Genomic DNA, 18,318 nt, shown 5'->3' with positions numbered 1-18,318 from the left:
TCTCGCAAGTTTGAAGAAAAAAAGCACCAACAACAAATAAATTGTATTTCATACCATTTTGTACTTGTAAAAGTGAAACATTAATATCACAATATATATTGCATTGTTTAGTAATGAGATTTATTGTAGCGCAACATGCAAATTGTATCGTCAGATTCATGACAATGTACAGCCCTACAAAGAATTATTAGTTTTCAAAAATGTTTTTTAGAGCAATTAGGTGACATTATGCACATGGCACACACCCAGTGGTTAGAAAACTCTGCTTTTAACATCTGTTTACTGTTGAAAAGCAACAAAGTGAAAGTGTGCAGATGGAATAATAAGAGCGTTGGTGTATGTTTGTGTTGAGCAGGAAAGAGACGACGAGCGACGCAGGCTGGAGGAGCTGGTGGAGGAGAACATGCTGCTGGAGATCGGACAGAAGCAGAGCATGAACGAGTCTGCTCACCTGGGCTGGGAGCTGGAGCAGCTCTCTAAGAACCATGACAGCGCTGAGAGTAAGACTACGTCATTAACACTATGTACAGTAGACATGCCAGGCCAACAGGTGGAGATGTGATGACACTTCCTCTGAACTCAAGTAAGAGTCGAGCTTTAATCAGATGTACAAAAATACACCTGACCTGACGGAATATCATTTGACTATAAAAGTACAATTATATAATATGTAATTTATGAGACTTGTGAGTGTTTTATTAATAGTTTGTTGAACATTAAATTCAAATGAACAGAGTAGGGGTGTGTATTGCCTGGCATCTGAGGATACGATTCGTATCCCATACATAGGTCACGATACGATACTGTATATCCTGATATTAAAGTATAAGGCGATTATTGTGATTTTTTTATATATACTGTATATGACTTAAGAAACAACTAATCTGTAATTGTGTACACCTTTATGAGAACATTATGTATGAAATATATTTTATTGGTATATTTTACACTCAAAACATTGGCTTTAACTTGCCATGTGCCAACAACCTCAAATAAAAAATAACATACAATCTGCCTGTGGTTTTTAAACCATAAAATACAAATAAATACAGAAAGTTAGTAGTTTCAGTGCTTTCTTTTTAGATTTGATCTAAAAAACACAAGCTGGTCAACATGCCTAAGTTTCAGTGCACTTCTCTGTGCAGTTACAGTGTCTCCTGCTGTAGAAAAGACTTTCCTGGTTAAATAAATTAATGTATACTAGACTTAGTGCTCTGCCCTGTGACTGTCCCTGAACAGCCCCTCCCTCTCTGTATATTCACAGCTTTCTCATTATTAGTCTCTGATCAATGATCGGACATTTATACCGTGCGGTAAACAGAGGCGATGGATGCTCGGGGTGTGCCAAAATATCCATACAACGATATATCACGATATTTCATCTTGTGATACGTTATCGATACACTAGCATTGAATATCGATTATTATTAGGGGGCCAAGCCCGCGGGGCCAGGGAACCGCTGGTCCTAGCATACGCGATTATTGTTACCTTTTATTTTTCCTTGGGTAAAAGTGGTGCTGCAGAATAAACTGTGCAAGGTAGGGCGGTGCCCTTTGGTGGTTGGGTCCACAACCCCCAGGGGACCTTGGACGCAAAAATTCACATACGTACGCCAGCAGGTGGTGCTATGACAAAGGTCAACGCGTTTTGGGCAATAACTCCCACACCGTTTGTTGCAAATTTAAAACCTTCATATCCACAGATTCCTTGAATAGCAATGAATCACCTGGGCGAGGCCACACCCATTTCCTCCTAACTTTTCTTGGAGCAAAATTGCAAAAACTGGAAAACCTACTTTTTCGAACTCCTCCTTGGGGTTTTGTCCAATCAGAGTGAAACTTGGCACGCATAGTCTTCAGTTGGACTTGATCTAAAGTTGAGAAAATAATTTTGTTCGGGCAAAATATGCGCAAATTATTAACGAGTAAAGTTTTCTAGCTAGCTATGAAAACGCGAACTGGCGCATATCTCGGTCAAATTAAAAGCTAACAACACCAAATCTGAGATCCTTAGTTGGCATGTGACTGTGAGGATATGCGCCAAATTTGAATAATACAGGCCACTAGGGGGCGCTAAAAATAAAGAATATTTATATCTCTTAAATGGCGAGACCAATATTTAACAGGGCAGGGCAGGTATAAGTAAGTGAGATGGCCGTTGTCCCGTGGTTGGTTGTCCTCTGTTTACCCGTGTCGGCCTCGTGTTTAACGCTAACTAACATCTGTCTCTCTGCTGCAGCTCGTAAGTCACTGGTCCACGAGCTGAACGAGTGCGTCTCCAGTCGGGCGCTGAAGCTGGAGAAGGAGAACCGGGAGCTGCAGGCGTCCATAGAGAGACTGAAGGAGGAGAACCACCTCCTGGAGGAGCAGCAGCTCCACACTCAGGAGCTGGACCGGGAGAACCAGAGTCTCAGTAACAAGGTAGGAGCCACAATTGCAATTATCCATGTTCAATTACAACTCAATTATGTATATCTTAGTTATTGGTTACTAGTCAGTTTTTTGTATTTTTCCAAACAGACGGAAACAATATCATGAAACTAATTGATTGAGAAATGGGGGTGGGATATAATAAGTCTTTCTTCTTCCCACTGTCTTTTGAGCAGACATATTATTACAATTTTTATATAATATTTTGAACATCTCTGATTGTTTTTCTGAGTTGGAGTTTCCTGTTTTTGTTCCTTTTGTTTTCTTGTCCCTGCTCGAAAAGAAACCAAATAAATAAAATGAATGATTACAATTTTATTTTCCCCCTAAAAGTCAATTACAATTGCATTCTGAATGACTGAAGTTCACCAATTAATCACAATTACTGAGCCTTTAATAAATAAGCCCATAAAACGTAACCTTCCTCTTGTGTTAGCTTTCTGTTAGCATCTCTATTGCTAACGTGTCAGTTTGACCCATGTCTTAAATCAGCTGTAAAATACACTAAAAAACATTATCTATCATCAAATTAGTTTTTCATCTCTTGGTTACGTTGTTAGGTTTACTAATCAATGACAATATTGGTATTAATATTTTTGGTGTGGGAATTTTTCTCGGTATACCCGGTATTTAATGAAAAATAAAAAATGGTAAAATGTTTGTTAAGATCTGACAGGTAGTGGGAAAAGTTGATCTGAAACATATTTTAATAATTATTAACTACATATGTGAGCTGTAACATGGTTCCACAGTTTTGCATTTCATCAAATTGAAAATGAGAGTTTTTATAGAGAATTCATGTAAATTACAATTCTAACAGATTTTTTTTTTCAATTACAATTACAATGAAATCGTAATTGTAATTAATTATCAATTGCGCGATTACAATTATAATTGACCCCAACCCTGGTGGACAGTAGAGCTGTGCATTAATCTGTCTATATGATACGATATATCCCGATACTAAACAATATGATATACATCGCCATATATCACGAAATTAATAATTACAAATTTCATCATTACAAATACAAAATGGTATGAAATACAATTTATTCAATTTTTTTTAAAGTAATTTGTAACATACTGCAATTGAAGTACTAATATTAAAAACAAGTGTTATGTTTATTAAACTGTGAAATTGCATTTTTCAAAAAAGTTGAACTTTTTCTTCTACAACAGATTCTGATTCTGTAAAGTTCTAAAATATTTTTTTTAAGTGTCCTGTATGTTTTATGAAAATAAAGTGTAATCAACTTGTGAGGTAGTTTAACAAGGTCTGACGATGCGTTCACTGACACCTAGTGACCGGACGTCAATTTTTTACTTACAATTACGTCTTCCATTACCCATGTTCAATTACAACATTTTTTCCAATTACAATTATATATTTTTTTCCCTAATGTCAATTACAATTATGTTCTAAATTATTAAAATTCAAATTTAATTTAATCATAATTACAGAGCCTGAAATAAATAACCCTATAAAACTTGTGTTAGCATCTCTAATGCTAAAACAAAACAAAAAAACATGATTTAAAAAATCTTTTGGTTCGATAAGATAATCACGCTGTGAAATATCGCAATATATTTCTGAATTAATTTAGTCTTACTGACTATTGCAGGCTCGGAACGTCTTTTTAAAAATCTGTACGAGTAGTATATGAGTTGATATATAATTTGTTAACCACTTTCTACCTGTTTTTGGGCTTCAGTTGGAGCGACTCCAGGGGTTACTGGACCAGGAGAGACTGACGACCCAGGACATGGAGGCTCTGGGAGAAGATTTACTGAAGGAAAAGCAGTGTTTAGAGAGAGAGATGCATGCGCTGAGGGTGGAGAAGGATCGACAGGTAGAGAACAGTCTATCCTAAATTTACTGTGGCGTAGGGGTGGGCAATATGTCTGAAAAATGTATCACAATATAAGTAAAAAGAACAAACTTGTCAACAAATCAATTTTTAACTGCTAAATACGTATTTGCCCTGCAAATACAGGTCTTGCCTAGTTTATAATGGTTGAAGCAGGTTCATCTGTCAACATGTTTGTGGATCTGATGGAGGAACTTGGACTGGTTCACTTTGTTGGTGGTGTGGTCTTAACCAAGTAGCGGTCCATGATGTACCGGTGCTCGGGTTGCCACCTTTCAAAAAAGAAAATAAGGGACCCCCAAGGGCCCGTCCCATGGGACCGTGAACACAATCCTCAAAAATAGAAACATTTGGACATAGAACAGTGTTTTCCTATCGTTATAGCTCCATGTACCCTCATGTTATACATTATTTATTTGTGTCTTCACACTCGTCTAAACTCTTTCCTGTGTTTCGTCCAACATTGATTTTTAGTCATTTATTTCTGATGTTTTGCACATTTTAGAATTTGAATTTCACCCTTTGGTGTATTTTACAGAGTTGTGCCACAAATTATTATTGATGGATGAAAAAAAAAAGTCTATAATGTAAAAAAAAAAACTAAAATGTTTTTGTGTGACACCTGAAAGGTGTTCAAGTACTCCTAGGGGTACCTAATAAAATATTCATGCATTTATTTATTGTGTATTATATATTAGCGTATCAGTATGATTTGTGTGTTAAAAGCCCAGACATATTATGGAGGGCTGTGTGTGTGTGCGTGTGCGTGCGTGCGTGCGTGTGTGTGTAGCTTTTGCTCGGTTCATCATTTGAGGTGGTGAAACATGAAATTACTAATGTACACTGCCTACATCCCCCAGAATGCCTTGCGGTTCTGGGTCAAAAGTTGTTCCTGGGTTTTTTCTAACGGAGTTCAATGAAATTATTCAACATTCTATTGAACATACTGTATCTTCTATTGATATTGATTACTGTACATCTCTATCGCAATATATATTGTTATGGTTTTATCGCCAGGCTTACTGGGGCGTGACTTCTTCATGTGTTTGGTCCAATCAGATCTCAGAGCTGAACAGCGAGAAGCAGCACCTGTCTGAGGCGGTGAAGTCCCTCCAGGAGCGAGCTCAGTCTAACAGCGAGGCACGAGTGCGGGAGGTGGAAGCAAAGAACCGCCTTCTGCACCAGAGCATCACCGACACCAGCTCCCGATTGGCCAGCTTGGAAAGTCAGCTGAGAGTGACCAGTGAGGAGGCAGAAAGGCTGAGGGACAGAGCAGGACGCTTTGAGGAGGCCGAGAGGGAGGCAGCTCGACTGGAGAGGAGCAGAGAGGCTCTGAGCAGAGAGGTAATCACCACCACTACGGTGTCCATGGTAGGACATCCTCAGGTCTCAGAGCTAGGTATCGGGTATCATTTATCAGACCAAACATACTCATGACTCAGCAAAACCTCACTTATCAAAACAAGTGCAGTCAAATATCACAGCCTCAGGCTTCAAAATAAAAGTCCCCAGACTAAATAGAAAATAAGAGCTTTCTCAAATCCGAAGCAGCTCATATTGATGACGTCAGGTGTATTTCCGTATGTGTATTTTCAAAGCTGTTATTTATTTATTTTTAAAGGTTAAGATATATCAATGTTTCATTTATTCGCAATTTGTATTTGTACACAATACGTGGATATATCTTAACTTTTAAAAATAAAAGGAAAGAACAGCTTTTCAACTTACTTTGTCATGTGTACCTTCGGTTCTTTCAAAATAAAACGCCATGTCTTGTTTTAAGCATAGACTGTATAAAGAATGGACATGACAAGCTCCCCGGTGGAGTGAAGCTTTTATTTTTAGACCTCCCCCTGCTGACTGTCTGCAGTATAAGTCATAAGTCATAATTTTTCTGTTCAGGTTTTTTTTAATTTATTTGAGTTGTCAAAATGAGTTGTTCTGCAGTAAACTGTTCTAAGACGTTGTAGAATTTCCAGACAGGAAAGATACTTATGTTGTTGGTGTAGCTGAGCTCAGGGCTGTACGCTAAACGGGCGGGGCATGTTACCAGGGCTCCTCCCACCGGACCCTACTGACAGACTCTGGTTTCAAAATTGTAAGATGGAAACGCCCCTAAGCGCCGTATTTTGGCTCCAAGAGCGTTGAGTGGGAACAGCTACGGTGTACGCCCACTTCTTTTAAGGCCTGAGGCCGTTGAGTCTGAGGACTTTTATTTTGAAGCTTGAGGGCGTGTTATTTGACAGCGCTTAGTTTGACATTTATTTTATTTATTTATTTTTATTTATTCAGTTTATTTCCGACATGGTTACATTCACTTTTTTTTTTTTTTTTTTTTTTTCTTTTTTTTGTACATGCCGAAAAAGGAGACGAGAGAAGCAGTTTGCTTATCCGGGTCCCGTCCCCTGTTTTACCATCGCAAATTTACATGGGTTTACATGTTACATGACATGTGAGGCCATTAGATTTGACGGAGGTTTTGCTGAGTCATGAGACAGTATGGTCTGACCAATGATAGAGGTTTACCTGATACCTTACTCTGAGACTGTAACTGTACACCACACGCTAAAACTAGGGCTGGGACTTTCACATTACGATTAATTAATTACAGAAAAATAAGAGTTTATTCATGATACTATTTTACACTGGACTAAGTACTGTTTTTTATTTTAATACAAAAACACATTTGTTTTAGAAAGTTGACAATAAATCTAGAAAAGCATGAATATAGCTTAGTTACATTTAAATTAGAGCTTTGTGAACAATGCAATCATAATGTTCTTTATTCATCAACACTATTTTATTGTTGTCATATAACAAAATCCATTTAAACTGGAAAAACGTTGCTTCACGAGGCAAATATTTTTATGTGATTAATTTAGATGAATTCATTAAATTTTTAATCTAGTCCCACCACTAAAAATAGCACATTTAATGCCTTTTTTTTGCACTCCAAACAGAGCGGAACCTTAATATCCATAATACTGATGCACAGACCTGAACTTTTTTGCACTGCTCAGTTTCCATTTTTCTGGAATATACTATACAAAGTGCTGTTTTTTTTATTTATTTTTTTTTTTTTTTTATTAATACACAAAAATACATCTGTTTTAGAAAGTTTACCAAAACAAATCCTGAAAAGCATTTAAACTATAAAACGTTGCTTCTCATGTCAAATATTATGTGAGTAATTTAGAATAATTAATTACAACGTCTCTTAAATAATTAAATACATTTTCTTAATTGAGTCCCACCACTAATAAAAACATTAGATGTCAAAACTGGTGCCATGTGCCCTTTTTTAATGTGTCTTTTTAATTATAATTATACACATTGTTTTTACAGCCTGAGCACAGACAGGCTGACTACTTCCTCATCACTCTAATCCAGTGTTTCTCAAATGGGGGTACGTGTACCTCTAGGGGTACGTGATGGCACTATAGGGGACTACTTGAGAGAGAGAGAGGAAAGTTAACAAATGAAAGCATTGAAATCTGGGGATTTATAATGTTTATTTTTAGTAACAATTTATAATCATACTAAATATTACCAACAACTCACAAAATGACAAAAAAAAAAAAACACAAAATAAGAGAAAAAGATACTGATTACTAGAAAGAACAGATAAACAACAACAAAATACACAAAACAACACCAAAAACACACACACTAAGAGAGAAAATATTTACAATTACCAGCAACACATAAAACGACAACAAAGACACACTGAATGCAAGAAAAATACACAACCACTACAAAATACACAAAAATAACAGAGAAACATAGAAAATGACAAAAGAAACAACCAAATGACACCAAAAACACGTTGAGACTAATTTAAATAATAACACACGAAAAACAACAACAAAATACACACAATAACACAGATAACATAGAAAATGAACTTAATTAGAACATCAACTGAACATACAAGTCAGTCTTGGTCCCACATCAGAAGGGAGATGACTGGAAATAATAAAAACTATAGAAATAAATCTATTAAGGAGGCACTAAATACTGTTTCATTCCACGTATTTACAAAATGAGATTCTTTAAAATGTGTGTTTTGACTCATTCATTCCATCATTATGATCTATAGTTGTTTTTACACATAATTTTGAGCAAAATGTTATAGTCTGACATCAAGGGGGACTTGGATTCAAAAGAAAAAGTGGGAACTAGAGCCAAAAATATTTGAAAACCACTCCTCTAATCTCCCAAAATCCATTTAAATTATAAAGGCATTGTTTTCTTGTCAATCATTGCTATGAAATTAATTAGATAAATGTTTTAATGGAGTCCCACCTCTAGCTAATACATATTCACCCATCAATAGAAGTGAGATCATGTGTGTACGTACTGTGATGTGTTTCAGGTGGAATCCCTGCGTGCGTGCACTGAGCACTCTGAAGCTCTGGAGAAGCAGGTTTCCTTCCTGGAGCAGGAGGTGCACAGGCTGAAGAGAGAAACGGAGGAGTCCCAACGGGAGCTGCAGCGGCTCTCCAAGCAGGAGGCCGACAACGCTCTGCTGTCCAAGGAGAACCTGGAACTGCGCTGCTCTGTGGAGAACCTGCGCTCCTCCTCCGCCCGGCTGCCTACGCTGCAGGAGGAGCTGAAGGAAGCTCAGAGGGAGATGCAGGAGCTGCAAACTCAGCTGGAAGAGGTCAAGGAGGAGGCGCAGGGAGAGAGGAAGAGGGTGGAGCGGGTGGAGCAAACTGTGATTTCTCTCCATCAGGAGAAGCATCGATTGGAGGAGGAGGTGGAAAGGAGCAAAGAGGAGAGGGTGGAGACTGAGAGAACTATGCAGGAGGCACAGAGCAAGGAAGAAGAACTGAGGAGAGAAGTGGAGGAGATGAAGGAGGAGAAGAGGAGAAGAGAAGAAGGCGAGGAGGAGAGGAAGAAGCTCCAGCTGGACCTGGAGCAGTCAGAGCGTAGCAGGAAGAGCATGGAGAAGGAGAGCTGGAGGATCAGAACTCTGTTAGAGGCGAAAGAGACGGAGCTGGAGGAGAAGAGCAGGAAAGTAACGGCCGTGGGAAAAGAGAGCGCAGCATTGACCAAAGAGGTGGAGAGGCTGAAGGAGGCGTCGCTGAAGGCCAAGGAGGTGGAACGGGAGAACAAAGAGCTTCAGAAACAGGCCACCATCGATAAGAGGATGTTGGCTACGCTACGGGAGGTGAGGCTAACGAGGCTAACGAGGCTAGCTAAAACTGTTTAAAAAGTAAACACATGCTTTCTGCTGAGCTGCCACTAGGGGGGGAAGTTAAAAATGCCTTGATTATGGACGTTACTCCTGATGCAGTAAGACACGCCCACTCAGGCAACTGGTCAGTGCTGGCAGTGACAGACTGCTGCCTCCTGAACTACTACACACAATACACAGCCCACAGACGCTAGATTACTCACAAACAGTCCCTGTTGTACTTCCACCATGAGCCTCAGAACACCACGGTCTCTCACACACACACACACACACACACACACACACACACACACACACACACATAGAGACACACACAGCAGCGAGAAGTACATGCACGTTCGCGCACACACAGAGACAGACGGGGATACGCACACTGTGTCTGTATGTACACACCTAGCTTGATGAACCCTCTGATTAGACCAGAATCTGATCTTTATAGATGCACAGAGTCAAAAACATCACCGCAGGAACACAGTTCCTCATTATGGCTGTCAATCAATGCTCACTGAGGGCTGTGACTGGAGGAAACCCTCCTCCTAGCTTTTATAGGAGGGGCGGGGCCAACAGTGAAAGTTGATGACGCATGGGAATCCAAAGAATCCGTCTCAGCCAACGTCAAAAAACAATTGTAATAGCAGCGTTCAACCCTTAGAGGGCAGTGACTCTGACATTTTACAACTAAATATGCAAAATTTAAATACTTTTACTAAAATGTTAAAAATTAGACGAGGATCAATCAACAGCACTACTTAATACCCAAATACATATTCAGCAAAAAAAAGTGGGTTTGGGGTTTAGCTACTCTTTAAAGACTTGAAAGAAACTTATAACTTATTAATAACTACACAGTAGGTCACAATATATGGACTCCCACATTTAAAGAAAAATAAAAAATCGTAATGGAATGCAAAAAAAGGCTTAAAAAAAAAAACAAAAGTAGAAGGCTAAAACTTGCATCAAGTTGCCGCCAGCGCGCAACACCTAGGGGGGTCAGGGGGCATGCCCCCACAGAAAATTGAGCAAAAATGATGCTAAATGGTGGCTTTTGGTGCATTATATTAGTGTAATTGTGGCTTTTCTTCTTTCTGTTTTGTAGCACTTTTATTATCATGATGTATTTTCTCACCTAGTTTTTGTTTGCATGATGCATTTATAAGATGAAATCTGGTATCCATGGTAATAATGACAAAGAATTGAGCATCATTATCAGTTTACCTCTTTCCAGTGTAAAATGTACCAACTTATAGTCTAGCAGTAGTATGGGGGCGTGGTCTGTTAGTAGACCTCGGTAGAATGCTGTCTGGTACTGGAACATATCTGTATGATTAACATTATTTTTGTGTGGTTTGCTTGTTGTTGGTTTTAGTAACATATTTAGTGTATCAATGCACATTAATATTCACTAGTACAGTGCCCGTCGGAGGTATGTATTCATATTGACATTAACATGAGTTCCACAGTGGGGATGGGAAAATATTTTTTTTTTCTTTTGGTAGCCAGAACATCTACAAAATTGTATCAGCTGTTCCTTGACCCATTATCAACGTTATCTGAAAATTTCATCAAAATCCGTTTATACCTTTTCAAGTTATCGTGTAAAGACAGACAACGTCGCACTGCATTAGCTTAGCATTAGCATAGAATAGAACACTGATGATGACATAACTGTTGATGACATCATCAGTTCCATGATTGGAACTCTGATGACATCAGTGTTGATGACATCGTCAGTTAGAACATTCTGATTGGAACTCTGATGACATCAGTGTTGATGACATCGTGAGTGTTCTAAAACAATGTTTCACAGGAGTTCCACAGTGTGAATTGGTCATTTCAAATTGATTATAAATTGGTTTTGGAATGACCAAATCACTCCAAAATAACGGACGCACACACTCTGGGTATTTGGAAGCTGTTGAAAAAGTTTCAGGTTGATCAGACACTGCGTCGGGGAGATATTTGCTCCACAAACACACGCACACAGATGTTCCTTCAGAATTAGGGCTGTCGCGATACAACTTTTTTTACTACCAATACGATACCGATATTGCTGCCTTGGTTGTTTTGGGCGATATCGATACGAGACGATATCAGCACATTTCATACATATTTTTATCACTTATTTTGTAGTGTGGAATGTTAGAAAAGTCTTGATCAAGTGATGTCACTCAAACAGAGAACAATAGTCAGCAACAGTAGGGATGAGAAAAACTGACCCATTTATTATTAAACAATTGGTTACATACATTTTAACCTTCAATATCATATCTGCAGTATTGTACAACTGAATAAATATAACATATCTGAGATTTTAGATGCAGTTCGATAAAATCCGATATTTGTTTTCTGGCTGATATCGGACCGATATCCGATATCAATTTGGACCGGGACACCTCTAGGCAGATGTCCTGAAAAATTGTTGAAATGACATGGAATGACTCACATGTGATGCTCGTCTCTGCAGTAAACCAATTTTCCTATCAGTCTATTTGGAGTTTAAACGCATCACTTTAGTTCATGTTTAGTGTGTGTGTGTGTGTGTAGGAGCTGGTGTGTGAGAAGCTGAGCGTGCAGCAGCAAAACGTTGAATTGGAGCGACTTAATGAAGAACTAGAGAAGATCGGACTGAACAGAGAAAAACTGCTGCAGCAGGAGCACACGCTGGAGGACAGGTTGGTTCTCTTTGTGTGATTCATGTTTGAAAGGTGTAAAGGTCCGAGTTGTTGTGTGTGTGTTAGCAGGTACAGGCTACTAGAGTCTAGACTGGAGGAAACTGTGCAGCAGACGATGAAGTTAAAGGAGGAGAAAATCTGCAGTCTAGAGAAGAAACTGGAAGAAAGCAGCGTACTCAACGCCAGCCTTCGCTCCGAGCTGGAAACTGTAGGGACACGCCCACTCACACACTTACTACGTCAGATCATGTGTGATGTTTATAACTAAAACTGTGTTTCCTGTACCATGAATTAGGATAAATACTAGCCTGGGTTTCTCTAAGCTGGACTTCCTCTTATCGCGCTAACTTCTGGGATTGATTCCATGTGTGCTGTGCTGTTCTATGACGCTAGTTAACGTCTTTTGGGCTAAATCACCATGGTAACTTAGGCTGAACACCTACCCTGGTCAAATATTGTCCACCTTATGATGTACCGTAGGCTGATGTGTATGAACACAACATCAGAGCCACAGACGACACCCAAAATGAGGTGCGTCTGTGAATAGAAACACGTCTGTGTTGTAGTAGTGAAACTGTTTATTCACCCATTCATTCATATTGTATTTTTTCATTAATTTAAGCATCAACACTCATCAATTATCTGCCTGCATTTCTTTCTTCCTGCCTTTCCTGCAGCAAGTTCTGTTTTTGGTCTGAATTATGGATTTAAATTCTTCATATCTTTAAAGAATTATTCCTCAATTGTGATGTAAGTTGCTTTTCACAGTCTCTCCGTGTTTGTGATTGGTCTGACGCTGCAATCTCCAACTATTTCTTTCGAGTGCACACGTAGCCAGGCTGAAATCACCTGGATTTAGTGAACGTATTTATATCCCGCTTCATAGGATAGCGTACCACAAAGCTCTGAACCCCAAAATGTGCAGTAATCCTACAAACTAGTCCAAAGTTGACTTTCTTCATGTTGCGTGTTGTGAGTTCACAGCTGTTAAATGATACTCTCTGTTATGCAGTGTCATAGCACAGCCCTCAGGTTTGTTGTTTACCCTTTTGTTTGTCTTCATTGCTGCAGGCTCGTCTAGAGCAGGAAAAAGAAGAACAGCACAGCTCTCATCTACACGCAGGCAGTGAACGCGGCGCCACGGCCGAACTGCTGCGAATCAAAGATCATCTTATTGATATAGAAAAGAATGTAAGATTTCTTTGAAATAAGCTGCAGTCATGTATATAATGAGCGTAATTGATACATTTTCTGTTTATCAGAACCTTTCTCATGTGTAGCTGCTGCAAAAACATTTACGTTTTAGTTCGATTGGAAGTTCTCAGGTTGAGTTCCTAAAATTCATATTTCTAAACTCTTGTTTAATGTTTTTCTCCAGAATGCATCACTGCAGACGGAGAGAAATCTGTTGAAGGAGCAGCTGAAACAGCTGGAGAACCAGAACACTTCTCTCAACAACCAGATGGTGGCGCTGCAGCGACATACCACCACCCTGCAGGAACAGAACTCTGCTCTGCACACGCAGACAGCAAAGCTGCAGGTACGATACACCACACTCTTCAGTTGATGGAGATGTAGTTGTTCCCAACAGAGCGGTTAGAATAAGCCCATCCTTCTCTCAGGTGGAGGGCTCCACCCTCTCCTCCCAGAGTGCATCTCTCATGGCCCAGAATGCAGTGCTGCAGGGCCAGGTGAGCGCCTTGGAGACGGAGGCGGAAGTCGTGTGGCAGCGGCAGCGTGAGGAGGCGTGGCGAGGAAGAGAAAACGTGCTCAGCGACCACGAGCGGCTGCTGAGCGTGCACGAGAGGCAGGCGCACGAGTACGAGCAGCTGATCAGTCAGCACGCTGCGCTGAAAGGAAAGCAGAGGGCGCTAGAGAGCGAGCACAGGAGTCTGCACGGCAAGTAAGTAATATAGGAAACACAAGAATACTGGTCTTAATTCATTATATAATATTATTATTAATTATATATAATATAAAAACTAGAGGTGGGGCTTGATTAAAAATAAAAATAATCATAATCTAAACAAACAACAAAAGTTTTTTTTTTAAATATATTGCATGAATTGGTTTATGACTGAATCAAGGAAAACAATAAATGAGCTTAAACAACAAAATAGTATTTATTATTTCCATAATATTATGATTGCATTGTTCACAAAGCACAAACTTAAATTAAACTAAGCAATAATCATGCGTTTCTGGATTTTTAGTAACAAATGTGTTTTTGTATTTCCAGAGAAGTATAAACTGAACAGTGTAAAATATTTAGAATATCTGTGGATATCATGAAATAAACAGAACAACTGATGAATCTGATGAATTTAGTTTGAAATAGTTTTTCTACATAACAGTTGATAAGTTGGGTCAGACGATGCTATCTGTAGCAGCGCTTCTAGCCCCGCCCACATCCTCTACCGCAGAGTGGTCGACTGTCACTACAATCATTTATCACTGACTTTGTTCATTAGTTACTCATGGATTTATTCATTTTAGTTCTGAACCCTGTCTGAGTGTCAGTGTGGATTGGAGACACTGTCTGCTCCACGAGGACCATTGTCCCTGCTAGCTGCTACATGCTAGCATTAATGTGCTAACTGCAACATGTTAGCATTGAGGTGCTAGCTGCTACATGTTTAATATTGAGGTGCTAGCTGCTACATGTTAGCATTGAGGTGCTAGCTGCTACATTTAGCATTAATGTGCTAGCTGTTACATGTTAGCATTGAGGTGTTAGCTGCTACATGTTTAGCATTGAGGTGCTAGCTGCTACATCATAGCATTGAGGTGCTAACTGCTACATGTTAGCATTGAGGTGCTAGCTGCTATAATTTTAGCATGAATGTGCTAGCTGCTACATGTTAGCACTGAGGTGTTAGCTGCTACATGTTAGCATTAATGTGTTAGCTGTTACATGTTAGCATTAGGTGCTAGCTGCTACATGTTTAACATTGAGGTGCTAGCTGCTAAATTTTGCATTGAGGCGCTAGTTGCTACATGTTGGCATTGAGGTTATTGCTGCTATATGTTAGCATTGAGATTCTAGCTGCTACATGTTTAGCATTGAGGTGCTAACTGCTACATGTTAGCGTTGAGGTGCTAGCTGTTACATGTTAGCATTGAGGTGCTAGCTGCTACATGTTAGCATTAATGTGCTAGCTGTTATATGTTAGCATTGAGGTGTTAGCTGCTACATGTTTAGCATTGAGGTGCTAGCTGCTACATCATAGCATTGAGGTGCTAACTGCTACATGTTAGCATTGAGGTGCTAGCTGCTATAATTTTAGCATGAATGTGCTAGCTGCTACATGTTAGCACTGAGGTGTTAGCTGCTACATGTTAGCATTAATGTGTTAGCTGTTACATGTTAGCATTAGGTGCTAGCTGCTACATGTTTAACATTGAGGTGCTAGCTGCTAAATTTTGCATTGAGGCGCTAGTTGCTACATGTTGGCATTGAGGTTATTGCTGCTATATGTTAGCATTGAGATTCTAGCTGCTACATGTTTAGCATTGAGGTGCTAACTGCTACATGTTAAGCATTGAGGTGATAGCTGCTACATGTTGGCATTGAGACGCTAACTGCTACATGTTAAGCATTGAGGTGATAGCTGCTACATGTTGGCATTGAGGTGATAGCTACTACATGTTAGCATTGAGGTGCTAGCCACTACATGTTCAACATTGAGATGCTAGCTGCTACATGTTAAGCATTGAGATGCTAGCTGCTACATGTTAAGCATTGAGATGCTAGCTGCTACATATTAAGCATTGAGGTGATAGCTGCTTTGTTTTTTGTATTGAGGTGCTAGCTGCTACATAGTTAGCATTGAGTTGCTAGCTGGGGCTAGCAGAGCTCTGCTGATCCACAAACTCTTTTTTACACCATTTTCACACAACTTGGCTTTTGTTTTCCATGCAGTGTTTTTATTTACACTAAAATGAACTCCCATGAAGCACACCAACTCCTCTGGTTCTCCTGTTTATTGTGTTGTGGTCTTTGCATTAGTATAATTGATAAACCGGGAACTCATGAAGGGCCCTATTCTCCCATCTGGACTTACACTTTTTTACGCACCTCTCTCCCTGTGCGTATCCTCGGGTCCAGGTTCCTGACTAGCCCACCACGTGTAAATCAAAAGCACGTAGTCTGTGAATGGAGGCGGTCTGAAGCCAGGGAGGCGGACTGGGCCATGATGTCATTATTTTTGGGGGCTGTCTTGAAATCACGGTTGGCCTGAAAGGTGCTTTGAAATTAAATTAATTATTATTATTGTAAACATAAAGTTAGATGGTCCAGAGCCGTGTTTCTTTACCGGGGCTGCGCAAGCACTTGAAGTACTGTGAACTCTGGTGGGAGGGACTTTGGAAGCAGATGCTAATAAAGCTAACTTGTCTTTGTATCTGCAGGTACTGTGTTTTGCTGAAGCAGAAGGAGAAGTGGGAGGAGCAGGAAGGGCGTGTCCAGAAAGACAAGGAGGAGCTAAACCAGGAGATTCAGAAGAGTCGCCTCCTGCAGCAGGAGAATCTGCAGCTGAAGACAGAAGTGGAGCGGTGAGTGTTCACAGAAGAAGACATTAAATACAAACCCATGACAACATTGTTGTTTGTTCGCTCAGACTGAAGGAGAACCAATCACAGCACAGAGAGCAGAACGAAGGCTTCCAGCAGCGCATGAATGAGGTGAAGAGCTCCTTAAGCTCCGCCCAGTTGGAAGTGAGTCGATGGATGTCTCAATACGACTCACTGATGGAGCAACACCAGGGTCTGGACATCACCATGACCAAACTAGACAACCACTGTGAGGTACTGCTCACAACTTCTAACAGTTTATTATCATTTCTTCACTAGATTGGAATGACATCACAATAGCAATATATATATATATATATATATATATATATGTGTATGTATTGTTATTTTGGCAGTAATTGGATGAATATATTCCAGAAATCAAAATTACTCTGAGATGGAGTAGTTAGCAACTTAGCCCCACAGCAGAAATATTGTGGGATTCTGTGTGTGTGGAGTTTACATGTTCTCCTGCAGTTCCATGTCTGATGTGAGCAGGACCTCCCTGTGACCCTGTGCAGGACTACCAGGGTACAGAGAATAAATAAAGTGTTGATGGTTAGTGGAAGGGAAAGTGAATACCTAAATAAAGCCACAGAGCAAAGACATGAATGATATATAAGAGAGTTTAAACTCAGATAGCGAGATAAAAAAAGTATTAGGCTTAAAAAAAAGTAGAAGGCTAAAACTCGCAGCGAGTTCCCACCGCTGCACGTCAGGGTGTTATATTTAACACAAGCACATTAATATTCATAACATATCTTATATATATACCCTTATATTTGTGATTTTCTTAACCCAGTACCCTGGACTTTTAATTCATGATTCGTGATGATATTGATCATTAATGTTTAATGTTTAATTATTCTTACCAGCGACTCTTTTCTTTGTTGAATCTTTCTCAAAGATAATGTTTACTTAATTTAATTGAATTCAGTAATGTTGTGAATGTTAAGATGTATTATTTTGTTGGGGAAATGTTTAGAGAGAATGATTGTTTTCCTTCAGTTGCAGCTGCCAGATATTTGTTTGGACCAGCAGAGGGCGCTGGTAATAGTGTTTGGTTGGGATGCAGCTATTCTGTGCAGTGAAGAAGAGATGCTATGGCTAACAGACAGAGCTAATAGAAAAACCAGACTTTTACAGATAATTTAAGATCTTTCACATAATATTACAGATATTCTTTAGGTGCTAAAGTGGTAAGGAATCATTTCTGGACATGTTTAAGAGTAGAAGGCGGCCACAAAGAGAGTAGTAGGCAACTCCGCCCACGCTTCTGGATATTTCTGTAGATAAATCAGTTAAAGCGACTTCACGCCTGGTTTTATTGTCATTGGTAAATAAATGCATTTGTCAACACTTTGATACAGTGATGGGGGACTGTTATCACAGCGGCGAGTCACATGATCAACATTCATTGCAGCATTTAGAATGTTGACCAATCAGAGCATTAATACAGGAAACAACAAATGGTTTGTGTTTTTGTTGTCTTGTGTTTTTTTGTGTTTTATTGTCATTTTAAAAAGTAGTTTTGTTCTCATTTTGTGTATTTTTGTTTACCTTTTTAAGATGT

General features: G+C 39.4%; 1 protein-coding gene across 4 annotated transcripts in view; it reads left to right on the top strand.

The window, feature by feature from the left end:
* The window catches only part of ccdc88c (coiled-coil domain containing 88C), a 116,006-nt gene that overhangs the window by 63,245 nt on the left and 34,443 nt on the right, over positions 1 to 18,318 (top strand). For 2 of the 4 annotated variants that reach the window (XR_003672802.1, XM_028437741.1), the window contains exons 12-23: positions 356 to 500; positions 2,240 to 2,421; positions 4,146 to 4,283; positions 5,361 to 5,645; positions 8,677 to 9,474; positions 12,046 to 12,173; positions 12,240 to 12,381; positions 13,245 to 13,364; positions 13,552 to 13,713; positions 13,796 to 14,076; positions 16,584 to 16,727; positions 16,793 to 16,979. Coding sequence is in view for 3 of the 4 variants with exons in the window: in XM_028437741.1 (XP_028293542.1) it covers positions 356 to 500; positions 2,240 to 2,421; positions 4,146 to 4,283; positions 5,361 to 5,645; positions 8,677 to 9,474; positions 12,046 to 12,173; positions 12,240 to 12,381; positions 13,245 to 13,364; positions 13,552 to 13,713; positions 13,796 to 14,076; positions 16,584 to 16,727; positions 16,793 to 16,979 (2,712 nt within the window). In the remaining variant the exon portion in view is untranslated. The remainder of the gene's footprint in view (positions 1 to 355; positions 501 to 2,239; positions 2,422 to 4,145; positions 4,284 to 5,360; positions 5,646 to 8,676; positions 9,475 to 12,045; positions 12,174 to 12,239; positions 12,382 to 13,244; positions 13,365 to 13,551; positions 13,714 to 13,795; positions 14,077 to 16,583; positions 16,728 to 16,792; positions 16,980 to 18,318) is intronic. The other 2 variants (XM_028437743.1, XM_028437742.1) reach the window with 2 other exon arrangements.

This window comes from Gouania willdenowi, chromosome 22, assembly GCF_900634775.1.
Source record: "Gouania willdenowi chromosome 22, fGouWil2.1, whole genome shotgun sequence".
Lineage (NCBI taxonomy): Eukaryota > Metazoa > Chordata > Actinopteri > Blenniiformes > Gobiesocidae > Gouania > Gouania willdenowi.
This window is presented reverse-complemented; position numbering and strand designations above follow the sequence as displayed.